This window comes from Theropithecus gelada, chromosome 16, assembly GCF_003255815.1.
Source record: "Theropithecus gelada isolate Dixy chromosome 16, Tgel_1.0, whole genome shotgun sequence".
Lineage (NCBI taxonomy): Eukaryota > Metazoa > Chordata > Mammalia > Primates > Cercopithecidae > Theropithecus > Theropithecus gelada.
Window position 1 is genome coordinate 58,793,022 of NC_037684.1, and position 18,887 is coordinate 58,811,908.

Genomic DNA, 18,887 nt, shown 5'->3' on the forward strand with positions numbered 1-18,887 from the left:
TTCTGAGGAAGCCCTTGCCCTCTGTGCCCAGATCCTGGGGCAACTCCCCTGTACCTTTTTTACTGGATCCGAGTCTAGCACTGGCCCCGGGTGCCACAAAGGGTGGCAGATGCTGGGTGAGAACTCTGTACCCAGTGGAGAGGTCTGACTGCACTCCAACGAAGTCTCCAGCTAGCCGTGTGGCCTCGACAAGTCACTGGGCCACCTCAATCCTGTTTCCTTATCTGCCAAAATGGGGCTAAGTCTTGCTTATTTACTTCACTTGGCTGTTGAAAGATGAAACAAGATCATACTTGTAAAATGGTCTGAGGAAATAGGAAACTCTGCAGAAGTTTCAGACCGACCAGAACTGCCATTTTCGGAGCGGCCGAGGCACCCGGTCAGAGCTGCTGGAGGACTCTGCTGAGCAGACAGGGTTGAGACAGGTGATCTCGCCGCTCCTGCCGCACGCTTCCCTACAGGCCTCTGCCTCCTTTTGCAATAAAATGACCCAGATGCTGCAGGCTGGCAGCTCCATCTCAGGTTTCAGTGCAGGTTTATTTCAATTTTATATTTTATTCCAGGCAAGTGCTTATTACATGGATAGTATTCATGTCTCGGTAACTAAAGTCTTGGAGCATGAACAGCCACTAGAATACAGTTCAATAGTAAAAATACAGTATGTACAAAATTAGGGTTTTTGTAGTTTTTGTTTTTGTTTTCCCACACAGCAGATGTATCCAAACACATAAAAATCTCTACAGTCTGGGGTCGCTACAGTTTATATTTCAGGAAACAGAGACACAGTGGCCGAGTCCTCACTGTAAACAAGGGCCACCTCTTTGGGGGTTGGGGGTGGGACCCTGGGATGGGGGGAGAAGCAGCTGTTTCTGGAGAAAGAAGGGGTCATGGTGACCCCCCAAGTTACCCTCCAGGCATTCCCTGCCTTTGGCCCCCCCAAGGAACCAACCTCCCCCTCTCCCCGAGGTAAGGACTCCCAGCCAGTGAGCCACTCTGAACATCAAAAGGTAAAACACGCATGAGAGGTAAGATGTGTGTGTGTGCGTGTGTGTGTGTTTGTGTGTGTGTCCCAGGCTGGAAGGGCTAGGGAGGGAGTGGCAGGCGGTCCCACAGGGTGAGGACAGATGTGGTCCTGACAGCTCTCAGGGGGAGACGCCCAAGGAAGGGCTGGGTGGTGGCTGCCCACTTGGGCACACAGCATCACAGCGTTCACAAACGACAACAAGAACAACAGCAACACCCATCGTCACTAATCTGGACATAGTCATTCGGCACTAGATTTGCAGGCCCCCACTGCTGGGGGACAGGGACGGGGAGGGGCAGCAGGTGGATGATGAGGTATCTGTGCAGGCCCGGGGGCCACTGGCCTCAGGATGCAGGGAGAGGTGGGCAGGCTGAGGGAGGGGCGAGCTCCACAGGCTACTCTGACCGTCCGGTGGGTCAGGCCTGCCATCGCTGTCACAATGGGAATAGCAAAGCTGGCTCTCCCAGAGCCAGGGGGTCTGGTGGAGGTGGCTGTGCTGGGGTGGGTACAAGGCTCAGCCTCTGAGGGTGATGACCTGGTTTGTAACTGTCCCTTTACCCACACCAGGAGAGAGAAATAAGGAAACAGTCCCCTGGGAGATGTCCAGGACCAGGATGGAATGGGAAGGGAATTCTTAGGCATCTAAGGATTATTTCAAAAGAAAATCTATTCAAGACCTTTGCTGACCTCCTCTGTGCCTGCAGGGCACTCCAGGAAATCCTCAACTCTGTCCCCTCCCTCCTGGCCCCCTCGCCTGCCCAGGCCCCTGCCCCAGCCCATCAGTGTGAACTTCACACCCAGGGACACTGGCTTCCTCCCGCTACACTGAAAGGCCACTGGTGTGTGTCCAGGTGGGGAGCTGAGCGTGTCTGACACAAGGCCACTTGTAATAAATATCCACATACAAGGAGAGGCCAAAGCAGGCGGCCCAGGCAGAGGCAGAGAAAGCCACGCCCTAACACAGAGCCCCTGACTTCTGCCCGTTCCACGTTCAGCCCTGTCCTTGACCCAACAAGGACCTTTTCTCAGAGAAAGGTGCTGCCCAGCAGCTCCCCGGGGAGGGCCCACTCAAAAATGCCCCCTGGAGAAGCCGGGTGTTGAGGGGATAGGAGGACACAGGCAAAGGGCTGGAGCAGAAGCAGCAGGCCTAGCTCCAGCCCTGTTCTGTATAGGCCCCAGGGTTGGCCTGGGGACAGGCTTAGGGCTTAGCTAAGCCGCTGCGTTTTTACCTTTCTGATGCCTCAACAATGTGGCTTCTATGCTCCTGGAAACAAGACCAGCTGCTGGTCCATGTCTCCCAGACTGTAGGAGGCACCCAAACCCCACAGGCCGCCAGGCCCACCTGTCCCTCGGAGGAGTGCCCAGCACTCAGCAGAGGTCAGAGATCAGGGGCTGAACGCAGGACAGCGCCCCTCTTTGCTGCCTTCTGGAAGCCAAGAGCCAAGCCCAGAGCTAGGGACTGGGGACAGATGCCCAGTGGCTCTCGTCCCATCCAGACCCAGGCTGCAGGAGACAGGGAAGGGGGCAGGACAGCCGAGTCCTTCTTTCCCCACCTCAGCCTGCCCTCCTGAGGTCCAGAGCCCAGTGGCAGGGCTTGGGTTGAGGACACAGGAAGTTTGGCAGTGGCTGGGTTTGGTTTATTGTTGGTAGAGAATCATTTTAAGTAGTTTCTACGGTAACGAATCACAGTGACTGCAACCGGGTCAGAGAGCCCCAGGCTGGGGCCCCACCTGTCCGGGTGGGACTCCAGACCAGCCACTTCCTATGATCTGTCACCTGTGCTCAGAGCAGGGCCCCTTATCACCCCAGTCGGCAGCTTTCTGGGCCAAGTGGCTTCGGTTCTGCTTCCCCCATTTCCCCTGCAAAGACCTGGGAAGAAAACACTGAGGCTCCGGAGGAAAGCCGGGGGCCTGGGCCACCTCGCCAGACAGCAATAGCAGCAGCAGCACAGGAAGGTGGGGCAGGGCAGGGGAGAAGTCAGGGAGCGTGATGTCCACATCGCACTGATTTCCGAGGGCAGGGAGGGGAAGCAGGAGCGGCGCTGGGGCTGGCACTGGGCCAGACAGGTGGCACGTTCCACCAGAGTCTCGCATTTTCTCAGAGTCATCTTACCAAGTCCTAGTGCAGTAGGGTGGCCCCCTGCCCGGTGCCCATCTCCCTGGGTGGCCCTTCCCTCCCTTGGCTCAGAGTCTTTGCACCCCCTTCCCCTAGGAGGCCTGGGGGTGGGTGGGGGGGGGCGGGCCTGGGCCTGGCTGGAATGTGTGGAGCTGGTGGGTGAGAGAGTGGGGGACAGGTCCCCCTCCCTGTCCCCACTGGGGGCCTCTGAGTGGCCTCGTCCTCAAGCCAGCTTGAGCGTGCTGACTGGGAAGGAGGGCATGGTGACCATGGTCACAGGGTTGAGCACGGTCTGGCCCACCAGCTGGGGGTGATGCACCACCTGAGCCCCCACGGCCGGCTTCGCCATGACAGTAGCCGGGGGCCCCAGGCCGGCTGTGCCGTTCACTTGCTGGTGCGAGAGGGTGTGGGCGATGTGGCTCACTGCCACGGGCTGGCTCACTGCCACGGGCTGCGGGTACAAGGGCAGCTGGGAGCCCAAGTGGGCCACATGGTTGAGGGTGGCAGGGTGCACTGTGATGTGCCCAATGGGGGGTGTGGCAGGCGCCAGCTGCACAGCAGGGCTGGGGGCCGAGGGGGCGATGTGGGCGATGTGCTTGCCGCCTGGCCCCTGCAGAACGTGGTTCACAGTCTGGATGACTGAAGCGTGCGTGGTGGCTGTGTGGGCGATGACCGTGGAGCCGCCCCCAGCCGTTGCCACCAGATGGGCCGGAGCTGGCACCAGTGTCTGGGCAGGGGCAGCCGGTGGGGGAGGAGGGGCTGGCAGAGGGGTCTTCTGCTGTGGCTGCGGCTGCTGCACGGGGAGGTGGGCAGGAGACAGGGCCACGGAGTGGGGGTGGGGGTGCGGGTGTGGAGGCAGAGGCGCAGGGCTGCTGGGGGGTGGCAGGGTGGACTTCAGCAGCTCCGGCTGGGGACGATGGCTCAGCTTAGGTGGGCCCAGGCCCGCCCGGTCCTCCTCCATATCCTCGTCTATGTTGTCCTCACCCTCTGTGGGGAACAGGGGCAGGGAGCAGGTCAGAAGGGCGGGGGAAGCAAGCGGCTGGAGGCGTAGATGCTCATGGGGGCGTGGGAATGTGATGGGGCTGGGACTGGGGCCATCTTTTCTAGTAGGCAAGAGCCTGGCCAGGGAGGCTGGAATTTGACGTGTAACATCTGAGGACTGTGGGGCCAGCACGGGGGCTGGGGCTCACCAGAGGCGGTGGAGGTGGAGGCCTGGTCATCCTCGGGCTGGCCCGTCTGCCGCAGCACGCGGTCAATCTCCAGCACGTCCATCCACTGGCTTAGCTCGTGCTTGAGCTCTGCCAGCCGCTGTTGCGTGGCAATCTTCTCCCGCGCCAGCCGCTCCATCTCATGCTCGTATTCCTTCTCCTTCCTCTTCAGGGACTGGGGTACAGAGTACGGGACAGCAGAACGTCCTGAGCAGCAGCCTTGGGGCCCAAAGTCCCCACAAACCTCTCCTGTCAGCTGGCCCAGAGGCAAGTCTGTGGCAACCAGGGGACCCAGCCTGACGGGGGCTGCTGGAGATGACACCTGTCCTGGTCCATGCCCCTGCCCAGGGGGGCCCAGCATGTGTAGGCTCGCTCCACTCCTCCCAGGGAGTGTGGGCTCTTGGGACAGGCCCCAATGGAGCAAGCTCAACCAGGCATGCGGGTCCTTCCATGTCCTCCACAACTCATCCTCAGGGCTTCTCCGCCTCTGGCCCCATCCCTCCCCCAGCAGCCTATCCACTTTCCACACTTCTGCTCGGTCACTGATGCCACGAGCTACCGTCTACAGAACCCCAGGATCCTCCGCTTCGACCTCCTGGTTCACTTGTCTCCCTGGTAACTTCAACATCCTTGGAGGATGACCCAATAGGCAGTGACACAACCTCGCCCCGTCTCATGTCCAGGGATCGCCTCCTTCCTGGCTGCTGGTCCGCACCTGCTCCCCGACCTCCTGGACGACTCTCCACTGTGCATGACGCTTCTCGACAAGGCTCCACCTACATGCTGCTCTCCATCACCCTGCCCACTGCCCTCCAGACTCCCCAGGCTGAAAAACCCCCAAGCCTAGGAATGTGCCCCTGTCTACACCTGTACTTGGGCTAAACGGATCCATGAGAAATGGCTCTTGCGTCCCATGACCCAGCTCCCCTCCACACTCAAGGTCTTTCCTGTGCTCCGACCTGACACTCTTTTAAATCCTACTCTTTTAAGTCTCACAGACCTCCCTGCTGGCAGCTTTCTGCCCAAGCATGTCATAACCGCTATGTCCACCAGCAATGCCAACACGTGTGTCCTTGCTGCCTTCCGAGTCCCTTGCTTGGCCTGCTCTTGAGCTCCTAGCTTCCCAGGCTTACTGGTCATGCCCAGGTGCAGGGCCCGCGGGCTTTTCACATACACAACTCACCAGCTGGCCTTGGTTTTCCTCTCTGAACCCTGTCTGCCCTCATCACACATGGATCCTCCTCTCCTTACCCCCTAGATCTTATCTGCCCGTGCTCCAAGACCACATTTAAGCCCCTACCTCCCCCACTGTCGTCCTGTATTTCACATCCTCCAGCCTCCAAGACCTTCCGGGCACCACACCATCTTCCAGGCTGGTTTGCATTTGCGGTAGATTTTTGTTTTATTCCCCTCCCCCACTCTCTCTCAATTTTTTTTTTTTTTTACTGTTTTTTTCAAACAGTTTCACTCTTGTCGCCCAGGCCAGACTGCAGTGGCATGATCTCGGCTCACCGCAACCTCTGCCTCCCAGGTTCAAGCGATTCTCCTGCCTCAGCCTCCCGAGTAGCTGGGATTACTGGCATGCGCCACTACACCCGGCTAATTTTGTATTTGTAGTAGAGACAGGGTTTCTCCATGTTGGTCAGGCTGGTCTTGAATTCCCGACCTCAGGTGATCTGCCCGCCTTGGCCTCCCAAAGTGTTGGGATTACAGGCATGAGCCACCGCGCCCGGCCTACTGGTGTTTTATCTTTGATTCTCCGTCAGCCCTCACCCCTGGTTCTCATCTTTCTTGATCAACATCTTTTCTTGCCTCTGTCCCCTTCTCTCCCTGTATCTCTCACTCTCCTCCAACCTGGGGGGCAGTGGTGTGTAGGAGGAGCCATAGGCCTGAGAGTCCATCTGCTCTCCTTCCTGGAGCCCAGAGGCAGAAGAGGGTAGCGTCTCCAGCCCCCTAGCCCTGAGGAAAAATGGGGTTCTTCCCACTCTACCCTCCCTTTCTCCCTGCACCAGGACTGGGCCACTTCTGGTGGGCAATGGGTCCCAGATCGGCTTACACTAAGAATGCTAAGAACTGCAAACAAAATTTCTATTAAGTTTTGTGTCTCAGGAAAAAAAAGCGGGGGTGAAATGAGAAGAGCCCCATCTGCCTGGGCAGTAAATACAAGGCTGTCAGATAGGACTTCATCAGGAACTGGCTCATACAAAGTCTCTCATATATGTTTTGTCTTTCTGTCTCAACACACACTGTCCCTGTCTGAGCTGTGAATGAAGGTGAGGATGGCTGCATAGTCTGTTTAGATCCCAGAGCCCACGGGCGGCCAGGAAGAGCTACGCACAGGGTGCTTACTCGACCCCAGGGGGAAGACCTGGAAGGGTGCTGTCCCGACTCCTGGTGACCACGTTCCTTTCCACCTCTGTCCTGTCTGTTCCCTGAATCACAGGGAGAATGACAGTAACCCATTAGACCCAGGTTTCCCTGCTTTCATGCCCTAGGGCGGGGGTCCCCAAACCCCAGGTACTGGTCCGTGGCCTTTCAGGAACAGGGCTGCACGCAGGTGGTGAGCGGCGATGGCACAGGACCACCTGAGCGCAGCCTCCTGTCAGATCAGTGGGACATTCGATTCTCACAGAAGCAGGAGTCCTCCTGTGAACCGTGCACCCCAGGAGTCTAGGTTTTGTGTGCTCCTTAGGACAGTCTGCCTAACGCCTGCTGGGAGGTGGAACACTTCCATCCCGAAACCAGTCCCGCCCTCCCTCTCCATGGAAAAATGGTCTTCCAGGAAACGACTCCCTGTTGCCAAAAAGGTTGGGTATCGCTGCGCTAGGAACACTTTTGCTGTTCTGTAGCAGCTTTTCCTGACTAGGCCTGGCAAAGTCTCCAACCCCACCCACCAGTGAGGCCAGCTTCCCACACTCCCTCCTGCATAGATTCCTGCCCTCACCAGTGATAGGTGTCTCTAACCATTAGGGCCTGCAGCACATAACCCAGGTAGAGCCGTGCTCTGTACTGGCCTGAAACCTGGCAGCTCGACACTTCTGTTGCCAGTCCCAGGCCACACACAGCCCGCTGTCATTCTGGCCTTCACAGTTTCTCTCCATTTTCTGCTAGGAAGACAGTAGGAAACTCCCTTGCCCCTACACACACACACACACCTGTGTGTGACTTTTCGTTTTTTGGAGACAGAGTCCCACTCTGTCACACAGGCTGGAGTGCAGTGGTGTGATCTTGGCTCATTGCAACCTCCGCCTCCTGGGTTCTGCGATTCTCCTGCCTCAGCCTCCCTAGTAGCTGGGATTACAGGCATATGCCAGCAGGCAGGACTAATTTTTGTATTTTTAGTAGAGACGGGGTTTTGCCATGTTGGCCAGGATGGTCTCGAACTCCTGACCTCAGGTGATCCGCCCCGCCTCGGCCTCCCAAAGTGCTGGGATTATAGGCGTGAGCCATCGTGCCCAGCCTGCGTGTGGCTTTTTACCTGGCTCTGAGGCTGTGTCAAGGGGCCCTAGGTGAGTCAGCTCTCACTTGAACCTGGCTGCTGGCGGCTGGAAGCAGCAGTCCTGAACTCAACCCACCTGTGGGCAGGATGTAGTTCTGGGCCAGGGAGTGACATGGATCAAAAGCTTCCTCTTCTCACCTAGTCCAGTTCTTCGCAGGCCTAGAGGCCCCTGCAAGATTTCCCCAGGGTCTAACTTTAACCCACACTGCTTCATTCTAAACCCATTTCCTTTCTGTGACTACCTGGAGGCACAGTTTGGTACCTATTTTTCTTGTCTCTGTCCACTTTTCTGTGGCTGTCTTCAAATCTTTGGCCACCTCCAAGCCACTCTGGATTCTGGCTGGGGACCACTGCTTTCCTCCCACAGCTTCCTGCTCTCAGCATACAAACAAAGCCCCCAGTCTTCACAGCCCCACTGGTCTCTCCAGGACCACCTCTTGACTCTGCCCATCTCTGAGTGACAACCCTCCTGACCATGTTCGTGTTTGTTCTTAGAGACGGAGGTCTCACTCTGTGGCCCAGGCTGTCCTCGAACTCCCTAGGCTCAAGCGCTCTTACTGCCTGGGCCTCCCGAGTAGCGTAGCTGGGACTCAGGTGCAAGCCACCGTGCCTGGCTTATTTCCAAAAAGCATCCTGTTCCCTCCTGCTGGGCTGCACCTGGGCTCCTGGCCTCCACTTGGCTCCGTCCCACCCAGACTTATCCTGCAGGTCTCAATGTCCTTTCCTCAGGAACAGCCATCCTCCCTCCCCAGAACAGATCCTGCCGCCCGGTTCCTATTATGCCTATACGGCCGTCTTCTGTAGAGTGACTTGTTCATCATCTGCCACAACGCCCAGCCTGGGAGAGCGTAGACCCAGGTTTTTTACTTGCTCGCCACCATTTGCCCAGAAGCAGAGACTTCGCTACAAGCACCTCAATGAATAACTGAATAAATGTTTTGTAGACAGGCCTTTGAGTTTCCTGCTTCTGTGACCAGCACCAGAATGGGTGTCCCTTCTGGAGAGCCTGGGGCCCACCCCGGCTCCTACTTCAGCGGGCCCAGCTCCTCAAGAGCTTCCTTCTGCGGCTGCCGCTGAGTCTCCTTCCGATTCATTTCCAAACCCACACGTTACGCAAGGCGCCCTCTGCAAGTAGTATCTGCAAAGAGGAACTCGCCATGCCGTCCTTCCTATTTCTCAAAAATAATAGCTACGTGAATGTCGGGATTGCCGCGAAGTGTCTGCACGAACACCCTCAGCCAGCCCTGGGACTAAACTACAACCAAGCCCACGTTCTGCAAAACCATTCCAGAAATAAGCCACCGGCCTGTCGCGGCCTCCGGGCCCCTCTCCCGCTCGGCGCCCCGAGGCCCCACCCCGAAGCACGCGCGCACCCACGCGGCCGCGGCTTCCCTGCGTCACCCTCGCCAGCCGCACCGCCCTCCGCAACTCGGGAGCACCGCCCCCGCCCGCGACAGCCAATCCGCGAACCCGGCCCCGCCCCTCCCCGCTGCCCGGAAGCGGCCTGGAGGCGCGCCAGCTCCGCCCCCTGGCCGGGAGGGCGGGCGGAAGGGCGCGTTCGCGGGAGGCGGGGAGGGTGCCGCCCGCCTGGAGCAGTCGCGAAGCAAGCAGCGCCTCCGCCCCTCCCTCAGCAAGTCAGGCTCCGGTTACCTCAGGGCCGTGACCCCGCGGTCGAGGCCGGGGGAGGGGCGGCGCCCCGCGGCTGGCTCCTCGCGCGCTGGACCCTCCTCGCCACCCCTCCCACGGGACCCGTGACCCCGCGCGGCCCCCGCAGCTTCCTCAGCGGGTGGACAGGGAGAGTCCCGACTCGCCGCCCCCCCGCCCCACGCGGGCTGGGAGCCCCACGTCCCTCCATCCCCAACGGCTCCCCGTCTCGGCGGCCGCCGGCCCATCCCCCACAGCCTCCGGCCCGGCGCGCGGAAGCCCCGCCGGTTTCCAGGGAAACCGAAGCTCAGGCCGCCATGGCAACTGCCTGACGTGGCGGCGCCCCCGGCCCCAGCGCTGCAGAGGGAGCGACGCCCAAAGGGAGGAGACGCGCAGCCGGGAGGGCCCCGAAAAAAGGGACCCCCCTTCCCCCTTTCTTAGCCCAGGAGGAAGGAAAGCGTGACGTGTTTCAGGCTCGGCTGCCCCGGGGCTGTTTGCCGCCCAGTCAAATCGCAGTTTTCCCCACCCCAGGCGTAACCCCACACTCGGGCCGTGGCGCCTCCACGCGCGCTCCGAGAGGACCTTCCTCCTCCGGGGCACATGGGGCTCGGCCCGCGCCGCAGCGTGGACGGGGACCACGCCCAACCCTCCCCGCAAATAGCGACACACATTCGGGCGAAATCTGGGCTCCCGCCCAGGCTCTGCGGCCGGGGAGGAGGCGTCGGGCCGCCCCATGCCCTTCCCTCCAGCGGCTGTACCAACACGCGCGAACGGGAGCCGCCACCGGGACTCGCACCAAGCGTCACGGTGCGCGCCTCACGGCCCCCGGGACACCAAGGCTGCGGGGGCTCGGGAGCGGCGGGGGAGGGGAACCGCTCCTTCCTCTGCGCACGCGCGCCCTCGCGGGCAGGGAGCCCCGCTGACGTCAGCCGGGCCATGTGCTCAGCGCCCGCGTGGAGGCGGGAGGGAGGCGCGGGGGAGCCGCCGGGGCGGGAGGGCGGGGCGGGGCCCGGCCGGGGGAGGGGCGGCGGAGGGAGGGCGGAGGAAGCTGCGCGGCGCCGGCCTCCGGGCCCCATACCTGGATGTACCGCAGCGCCGTCCGCAGCACGCTCAGATTGGACGTCTTCTTGTCATCCACGTTGGGGATGTTCCGCTTCAGGGTCTCAAAGCACTCCTTCAGATGGGCCCTCCTGGAGAGAGGGGCGAGCGCCGGTCAGCGGTGCCTGAGGCGGGGCTGGGATGGGGGGGAGGCAGGGCCCGGGGGAGCTGGGGCCGAGGGCCGGCGGGGCCCGGGCCACACACGCGCGCACACACACCTGTTCTTCTCCAATTTGTTGTGGACTTCTCTGGTTCCGATCCTGAAACCCAGACAGACCGGAGGCTCAGGGAGGAGGACTCGATGAGACGGCCTTCCTGATGACCCGCGCCGCCACCCCCCAAAATTGCCACAGGCTGTTTGTCCCCAGCATTGTCTTAAAGCAGCTTGGGAGATGTTCGCCCTGTGCCATGCTGCGCCCACTCCCTGCAGGGCACATCTGTGCTCATAATCACAACCCCTGTCACCTTCCGTCCCACCAGGAGGGAGACAGGAGGGCTCCTGGGACTCAGAAGCAGCCGGTTGACCCCCGCCCTCACCCAAGAGGCCCATACTCTGTCCAGAGGCCTGGGAATGCCATAAGCCTCAGCCTTGGAGGGCGTTAGAAAACACAGAAGCCTGGCAACAGGGGGTAATGGGACGTTCCTTCCCGGGATAGAGATGGGCACAGTGAGGCGGTGTTCAAATAAAGGGGGCACTTCTAGGCTGGGGAGGCAGGACACACCTCTGAAGCCCCACCCGGGGAGGGTACCTTGTCTTGCACACAGCCCAGGGGATGGGCAGCTCTCCTATTCATCCCAGCAGCCCGACCCTGCCACACCCCACTCACCCCCCTGGCCTCTTCTTCTGTTCACTGGATTTGACTTCTTCAGCTGGTGCCAACTTCAGGGTCCCAAGGGTGGGTGGGGGCGGCTGCTGGGGGGCCAGCTGAGGCTGGACTCCAGGGTGTGGTGCTATGGTCAGGATAGGCGTGGGGAGGGGCTGCAAAGGCTTGGGGCTGCCCGTGGGTGGAATGGTGGTCTTCGAGTCCGGCAGTAGGGGAGCAGGGGTGGGCACCTGTGGCCTGCTGGGCAGGGGGGCAGGCTCCTTAATGCTGAGTCCAGGGGTGCTAACCAGGGCTGGCTGACGAGGCGCCAGGGGCAGAGGCTGGGCTGCCGGCGGCAAGGGTGGGGGTGGGGGTAGTGGCTGAGGGGAGTTGGTCACCACAGGAATAGGAATGACAGTCAGTGGGGCAGGGGTGGCAAGTGGTGGTGGGGGTGCGGGCGGGGGAGCCGGCGGAGACAGAGGCAGGGGTGGTGCCTCAATGCGGGGTTCCTCCACAGGAAGGGCATGTGCCAGCCTGGCCAGGCTATTGGCCTTCTTCTGCTCCTGCTCCCGCTCCCGCTCCAAGCGAAGCCGCTCCTGCTCCTCTACGCAGAGAGAACACAAGGGGGGGTCTCAGCAGGGCCCCAGCACTCCAGTCCTAACGCATCCTCTGACCCTAGCCCAGTCAGTACTCAGTGATACCCCTGCTCAGCGAGAGACTCCACAAATAGCCTACCAGTCCAGCCAGGCACAGGGGAAAGTGCCGGGGGCACAGCAGTGAACAAATCAAGCAGACCTGGTCCCTGCCAGCAGGGAACAGGAGGACAGTCACGGGGGCTGACAGTCCGGGCTGCAGGCAAGACAGGTGGCCATGGAAGGGAAGGGTGGAGCAGAGCTGTCAGAGGGTGCTGCAGGCCACCTGCCAGCCTGCAGGGTGAGGAGGAGGGCGGGTGAGGGCAGCGAGGGTCAGGAGCCACAGGGCCGAGGTGGGAGAGGCGGGCAGAGGCCCAGCCACCCAAGACTTCGCACCAGAGAAGGGGGTGTGCTGACAGATCCCAGCTTCCGTGGAAGGCCTTTAACAATGTTTACCAAGCACCTTCTAGAGGGCAGGCAGTGCCTGCATGGCACAGACGAAGGCAGTGAAGCTCAGCGAGCAAAGTGATTTGCTGCAGGTCCCACAGCAAGCTTCCTGACCCCTGGAGGGCGCTTGCCGTGCTCACAAGGAAGTGCCTCGCACACATTCACAGTCCCTGGATCGTCACAAGAGCCCCACGTCACATCACAGGCAGGACAGGGACACCACCCTCATTTCACACATGTGGAAACAGCCCAGCACTCCTGACCCCGAGGCTAGGTCCCAATGCCTGTTTTCCTTAGGGACCATTCAACAAACACACTTAGTCCCTCTCTGACCCTTGTCGTGCTGAAACTCATTTCTCCCAAATCCCCAACATCCCCACCATCAGCAGCAGCAGCGCCAGCATGTCCCGTCCTCCAGGCCCAACGCATCCTCTGACACCCTCAGTGACACCCGCTCAGCCTGAGACACCACAAATACTCAAGCAGTCCAGGCAGGCACCGGGGAAAGTGCACCTGCCTGGTTCAGGGTGAGAGAGGGCAGCTGAGGAGGAAGAGGCACAGCAGCGGCCATTTCTCGACTGGGCTCTTCAGTAGGGGCTGAGCAGGGCAGTGCACCCCACCATCCGCTCAGCATCTCTGCTGAAAGCCCAGCAGGAAGGCAAGGCCCACTCAGGAGCTGGCTGCGAACAGGGGAAGGGGAGGCACCTCCATCTCCAGCCTGCCCCGTCCTCTCCCAGGCCCCACCATTCTGGTTCCCTGGCTACGGGGCTGGCCCAGGCCCTTGGAGTCTGCAGCCCCCAGGCCAGGGAGCCGCCAGGACAAGCAGCCCTCTCCTCTGGCCCCGGATGCCCCGCTCCGCTGAGGATGCCCCGCTCCGCTGACGAACGCAGCAGACAGCTCGGGCTGGTGGACACGCCCCAAACACCTGGGCAAGGGGTGGTGCGGGGGACTGGAGTCGGCCAAAGCCCCCTGAGGAGGGGAGCACCCACCTCCCACACTCTTACTGGCTCAGAGGCCTCAGAAAACTTGAGGTCTCAGGCCCTTTGGCCAATCAACAACTGGAGTGTGAGCCAGGCCTGCTCCCAGCCCCGCCCTCCCGAAGAGGGAAGAGGCCGAGGAGGAAGCGGAGGGGGAAGCGTCCTGGGAGGGGAAGCCTCAGTGGTTTCCCAGCAGCCAGAGTTCAGGGGCTGGGCCAGCCAGCGGGTCTCTTCCAGATCTCACTAGCCCTTCGGGAAGGGGCGATGCCAGGCCGGTGCAGGCCTGCTCCAGTGCGGGGCACTGGAGGTTACCTTAGGTTACCGCCCGGGAGAAAACCAGCCCTGCGCTCCGCTTCCCACAGACTGCACTGGCCAAGCAGCCTGCTGAGTTCCAGTGACAGGGCCCTTCTCAGTTGGGTGCAGCCTCTGTTGTCCCCAGCCCCTTCCCCTACCCCAGGACAAGACTCTGGATCCCAGGCCTTAACACAGCCCCCACCTCCATCCCGTTGGCTGACAGACCTAACTTTTCATTGGCCTTGAGACATGTGCTCTACTCTCTATAGGCAGAGGGACGATCAGGGCCCTCCCTGAGTCACAAGGACAGGCGGGACCCGAGAGTGCAAGCCAACCCCCATTCCCCATATTTTAAAGCAACCCAAAGCTCACCTGGGAGGCAGCAACCTCCTTCTCACCTGCCCTCTCTCACCCAGAACCAGGCAGGTACACCTCACAGGTGCCAGGAAGGACCCAGTTACACCTGGAGCAGCATGAGGAAGTTCCAGGGGTGGTGAGGAAGAGGAGCTGCCCCGGGGCCAGATCCAGCCCACCAGAGCTTCCTGCCCCTTCCCACCCAGCGGCAACCCTCTCCCTGTGCACTGGAGAACCGCCAAACTGGTGGTGCCTGCTGCTCCCTCAGGAGCACCCTGGGCTTAGGCTCTTTAAAAGAATGTTCTGTGCATCCACCAGACAGTGCACCCCCTCACATGCCTCCCTGGGCTCCACCCAGAAGCTGCCCCCGAAGAATTTAGCGTGGCCCTTCTGCAGTGACCCAGGGGCCGAGGCTTCAGCCCACACTCAAGAGCATGGGCAGTGTGCTCCCTTCAACCTTCCCAAGCGACTGTGGCCCAGGCGCTCTGCAGGCACAGGGCTAGGGGTGGAGGAGTCCACACTGGTGGGCCCCAGCAGCCACAGGAATTCTCCCATCTGCTCGATAAACAGGGGCTTGGTGTCTAAGGCAGGCCCAGGGTAAGCCTTGAAGAGTTGGTCAGGAGCCTCTGGACACTCCAACCAGCTCCCTCCAAACAGGGCAGAAGAGTTGCATCTGAGCCACCTCCATCAACACTGGAATGACCATGCCAGGCCCTCCAGCTGAGCACCAGGATAGCTCTGCCCTTTCCTCTCTCTCTCACAGGCACACACATCTGCAGGGTCCTCATGTGAGCAAACTGGCTGGTCTAGGTCAGAAACCCATGCTTGCGGTTGAAAGGGAGAATGGACAAGAGGATCCCTGTCCAGAGCTAGTCCTAGGTCCTGCGAAAGCGTTCTGGTCAGCAAGTTCACCCTTCCCTAGGTCCTGGGAAAGTGTTCTGGTCAGCAAGTTCACCCTTCCCTAGGTCCTGGGAAAGTGTTCTGGTCAGCAGGTTCACCTACCATGCCCTTCCCTCCCATTCCTCCTGCCCCAGCTCAGAGGACAGAACGTCAAGAGGGAGAAGAAAATGAATTCTGGAGGTGAAACTGCTGGGACCGGTTCTGACCACCTGTACATGAGTTTTTGAGTAGATCTGGCTTTCCGCACCCACTCATCTCCAAAGACCTCTGACCAACACCCAAGCAGCGGTGACCAGGCCGCTGAACTCGGCCTAAACACAGTGGGTACTCGAACTGCAACGTGTTGGTGGCGGCAGCAGGTGACTTAGTCTCTCCGAACCTTGTGCACGGTCTTCCCCTGACCCCTGTGCCCAAACGTAGGACATTCTTGGTCACCACGGGCACTCTCCACTGCCAGACCCTGCTCTGAACCCCCAAGGCAACAGGCGGGGAGTGTTGATGACGTCCCCGCCCATCACTTCTGCAAAACCCAGGCATCTGGGTCTCACATATTTCCAGTGACTCCTGACCTTGAGAGGCCGGTCGCCCCGACTAGGCCGGCGGCCCCGCAGCTCCCCCGCCCCTTGCCCGCTGCCGCTCCCCGCTCCCCGCCTCACCGCCCGCCGCGGCGGCAGCACACGGCGGCGCGCGCGCACACAACACACTACTACCTCCTGCATGACTCATCATTGAAGCAACAATAGGCAGAGAGAAAGGAAAGGAGGGCGAAGCACTCTCTCCACCACAACCAACCCTGCCGGGGGATTCTGGGGGGCGGGGAGGGCACAGGAGTCCCCGGGTCCTGCACACACACCGTTCCAGAGCCGAGGCTCTGGCAGCACCCTGGAAAAGGGAGATCTTTCCCCCCAGCCCCTCTGCAGCACCCTGAAGCCAGGGACCACCAACAGGGCGCGTGAAGATGGGAGTCATTAGTCTCTTCCCTTTAGAGGAAGCGCCGAAGTTTCTTTCTCAACCTGGCTCATTCCAGCGTGGCCCCGGGTGATGCCAGGGGGCATGGTTGGAACGTTCTGGGGGTCGGTGGAAAAATGTGAGCTCTAAATGTCTCGTCGCCCTGCGATTCTGAGGATTTCCCTTGCTCTCGGGATCAAACACAGGAGGTTAGGGGCGAGAGCCGACAGGTGAGCTCGGCTCCTCCCTCGCAGGGCAAAGGCTCTCCCTGGGAGGTGCCCAGAGGCCGGGGCCCGCGCCCGGGCCCAACCCAGCGCAAGGCCCCTTGCCAGCCCCGCCCAAGCCCCGCCCCCAGCCGAGCGCGAGGCGGTGAGGAGGGGCCGGGCCGCGCCGTCCCCAGCAGGAGTGTCCCCGGTGCACGTGGTCGGGGGCGGAGCCCGTCCACGTCACCACCCGGTGTAACCAACGGGCTCGGAACGCAGGCACACGCAACATTCCAGGCGAGAGCGGGTTTGGAACGCGCAGACACGCCACATTCCACACTGGCTAAAGCGGGGCGCAGCGAGGGGGACCCGGGGGCTGCCCCCCAGCGACCCGCGGGCCATTTCGCAAACGCCCAAGTAGCCCGGCTTTCACCCAAACCCCGGACGCGCGGCCCAGCCCAGCTCTGGGAGGCGGGGTCAGGCGGGGCTGGCCAGGATCATAAGACACGCGATGTCATTTCATTCTGCAAAGGCCGCCTCCGCCCCAAGCGGCGCGTAGATCTGCCGGGAGCGCCCCCCGCACCCTCCCCACGGGGCCAGGGAAGCCGAAGAGCTGCTCGGCGTAGAGTAGTCCCCACCCCCACTCCGTTACACACACGCCCACTCGTGTGCTATACACACGCCCGTGTACACGTCCGTTCATCTGCTTTTCCCGAGGCTCACATCACACATCTCCCGTGCACACACGCACGCACACGCGAGCCTGCCACCCCCACGCAACACCATTCCTCACCCCACCCCCCGGCTCACACATCCTCAGTGCCACCGAGGGCTCCGCTGGCCCACGCAAAAGCAGCCCCCCACGGAAGGGGCACAGGAGTGCCAGGCAGCCGGGGTGGCGCCCGCAGGAGCCAGGTCCCTCGCTGCATGTTAATGACTTCATTAATTAATTTCACTGCCCACATCACCCCTCCCCGGGCGGCGGCTCTCGCGGGGAGCCGTGCGCTGCCAGGCTCCGCGGGCCGCCCGGGAGGGGGCCCTGTCCGCGGTTTCGCGTGGGTTCGGGGACCGGGGTCACTCGCTTCCCCTTCCCCGGTGCCCCAGGGGCCCAGCCCGGCCGCTCACCACGTGCTCTCTGTTGTTGCTGCGCTTGCCATTCCAGGAAGCGGGCCGCCTCCAGTAGCGTCTCTATGCTCATCGCGCCGAGAGCTGCCGGGGGCGCGCCGGGGCCGAGGCTGCGGCCCGCGAGCCGGGCACAGGTCAGGCTGGCGGGCAGGCAGGAGGGAGGGATCACCTCCGGGGGGCGACAGGGCTGGGCGGCGCAGTGCACTCCGCAGGGAAGAACGGGGGAGCACGGGGAGAAAAATCAATGTCTCTCAAAATATTTGCAAAATATAAAATTGCAAATTAAAAAAAATGGGTGCAAAAAAAAAAAAAAGGCGGCACTGCCTCCCTTCTTCCCCTCCCTCTCTACCTCCCTTCCGATGCCTCCCGCCCCGCGGCCCCCGGGAGTCCCGCCGACAAGAAAGGGCTTTGCAACAAGATGGCGAGGAGGCACCGACACACACAACAAGGGAAGGAGCCGCGCTGCCCCCGGCCGCCGCCCCCGCTACTACACCGGGGCCACAGCCAAAGCCCGGACCGGAGCCCCCGCCCGCAGGGCCGCGGCGTCTCGCGAAGGGAGGGGCGGGCCCTGCGCTGCTGGCCCCGCCCACCGGAGCCGGCGCGCGCACACGTGGCCCGGGCAGGGAGGGAGAGGTCAGAGCCGGTGTGCGCGCCGTGGTTCCGCTTTCCAGCTGGCCCCGCCCCTGCTGCAAGCCACAAGTTGGGCCGGGGCGGCGCGTTTGGGTCGTTCACGACGAAATCTGTCCTGCTGGAGGGAGGGAAGGATGAACAATTCAAGATTTAACAGAGCTCTAATCAGGATATTCCGGGTCAGGGAAACCTTGGGAATGGCAGAGACTGGCCTGACCCTGGGTCTCCACGCTCCACCCACTCGCGACCTAAATCCCGCAATCGCCCGGCTGTCGCAATTCCCCCGGGATCCGCCCCTGGGCGGAGCTGCCGGCGGCTGGAGACTGTCAGAGAACCAGCGGAAGGAGCGGAGCGAGAGTCCGGCTCCGCGTTTTGTCTCCGTTCCTCCCCCCGCAGTGCGTTCGCATCCTATTAGGCGACGTCACCGGGCTGCGGGCCAATGGGCGGGCAGGACAACACGGCATGGAGCAGCTCCACATGGACACCCCGCGCCGCCAGCCTTCGGTTTAAAGGGCCAGTGTCTGCAGGTCACATTCGCGGGTGCGGATGGGGCCACTGGGCGAACCCAGGGTGGGACGCCGTAAGGGAAATCCCGCAGTCATGCCCTGGCCTCCCCATTCCTTTTCGCCACCCTCCATTTAAAACCAAACCTTTATCTTTCCTTCCCCTAAACCCCAGTCTTTGTCCACGCGTATTCGATGTGGGTGGAGACACGGACTGTGCCACCCCATGGGCCACCCTTTGCTCTGGGGCCGGGGCCCGGGCAGGGAACACGAAGCGCCCGCAGCCAAGGCCCTGGGGGCGTGGCCCAAATCGGGAACAACAACGTGGAGGGCGGAAGCCCGGCCCTCCCCGCGCCTGGCGACCGGCAGTGGGCGGGACGCGGGGGCGGGGTCCGCCGCGTCCGGCTGGAACCGCGCTTCCCAGAGGGAGGGACCCCGTCGCCCGCCCGCCCGCCTGCTTCTTCCTGGCGCGAGTGTTTAGGG

At 61.8% G+C, this 18,887-nt stretch overlaps 1 protein-coding gene across 1 annotated transcript; it reads right to left on the reverse strand.

The window, feature by feature from the left end:
- Window positions 1-518: 518 nt before the first annotated feature.
- On the reverse strand, window positions 519-17,763 carry MNT (MAX network transcriptional repressor). The gene is made up of 6 exons (XM_025363371.1): window positions 17,272-17,763; window positions 11,416-11,995; window positions 10,807-10,848; window positions 10,569-10,680; window positions 4,330-4,522; window positions 519-4,126 (listed from the first exon to the last, which is right to left on the reverse strand). Exons 1-6 carry the CDS (start codon window positions 17,342-17,344, stop codon window positions 3,363-3,365), a joined length of 1,764 nt encoding a protein of 587 aa, XP_025219156.1. The 5' UTR covers window positions 17,345-17,763; the 3' UTR covers window positions 519-3,362.
- Window positions 17,764-18,887: the final 1,124 nt, after the last annotated feature.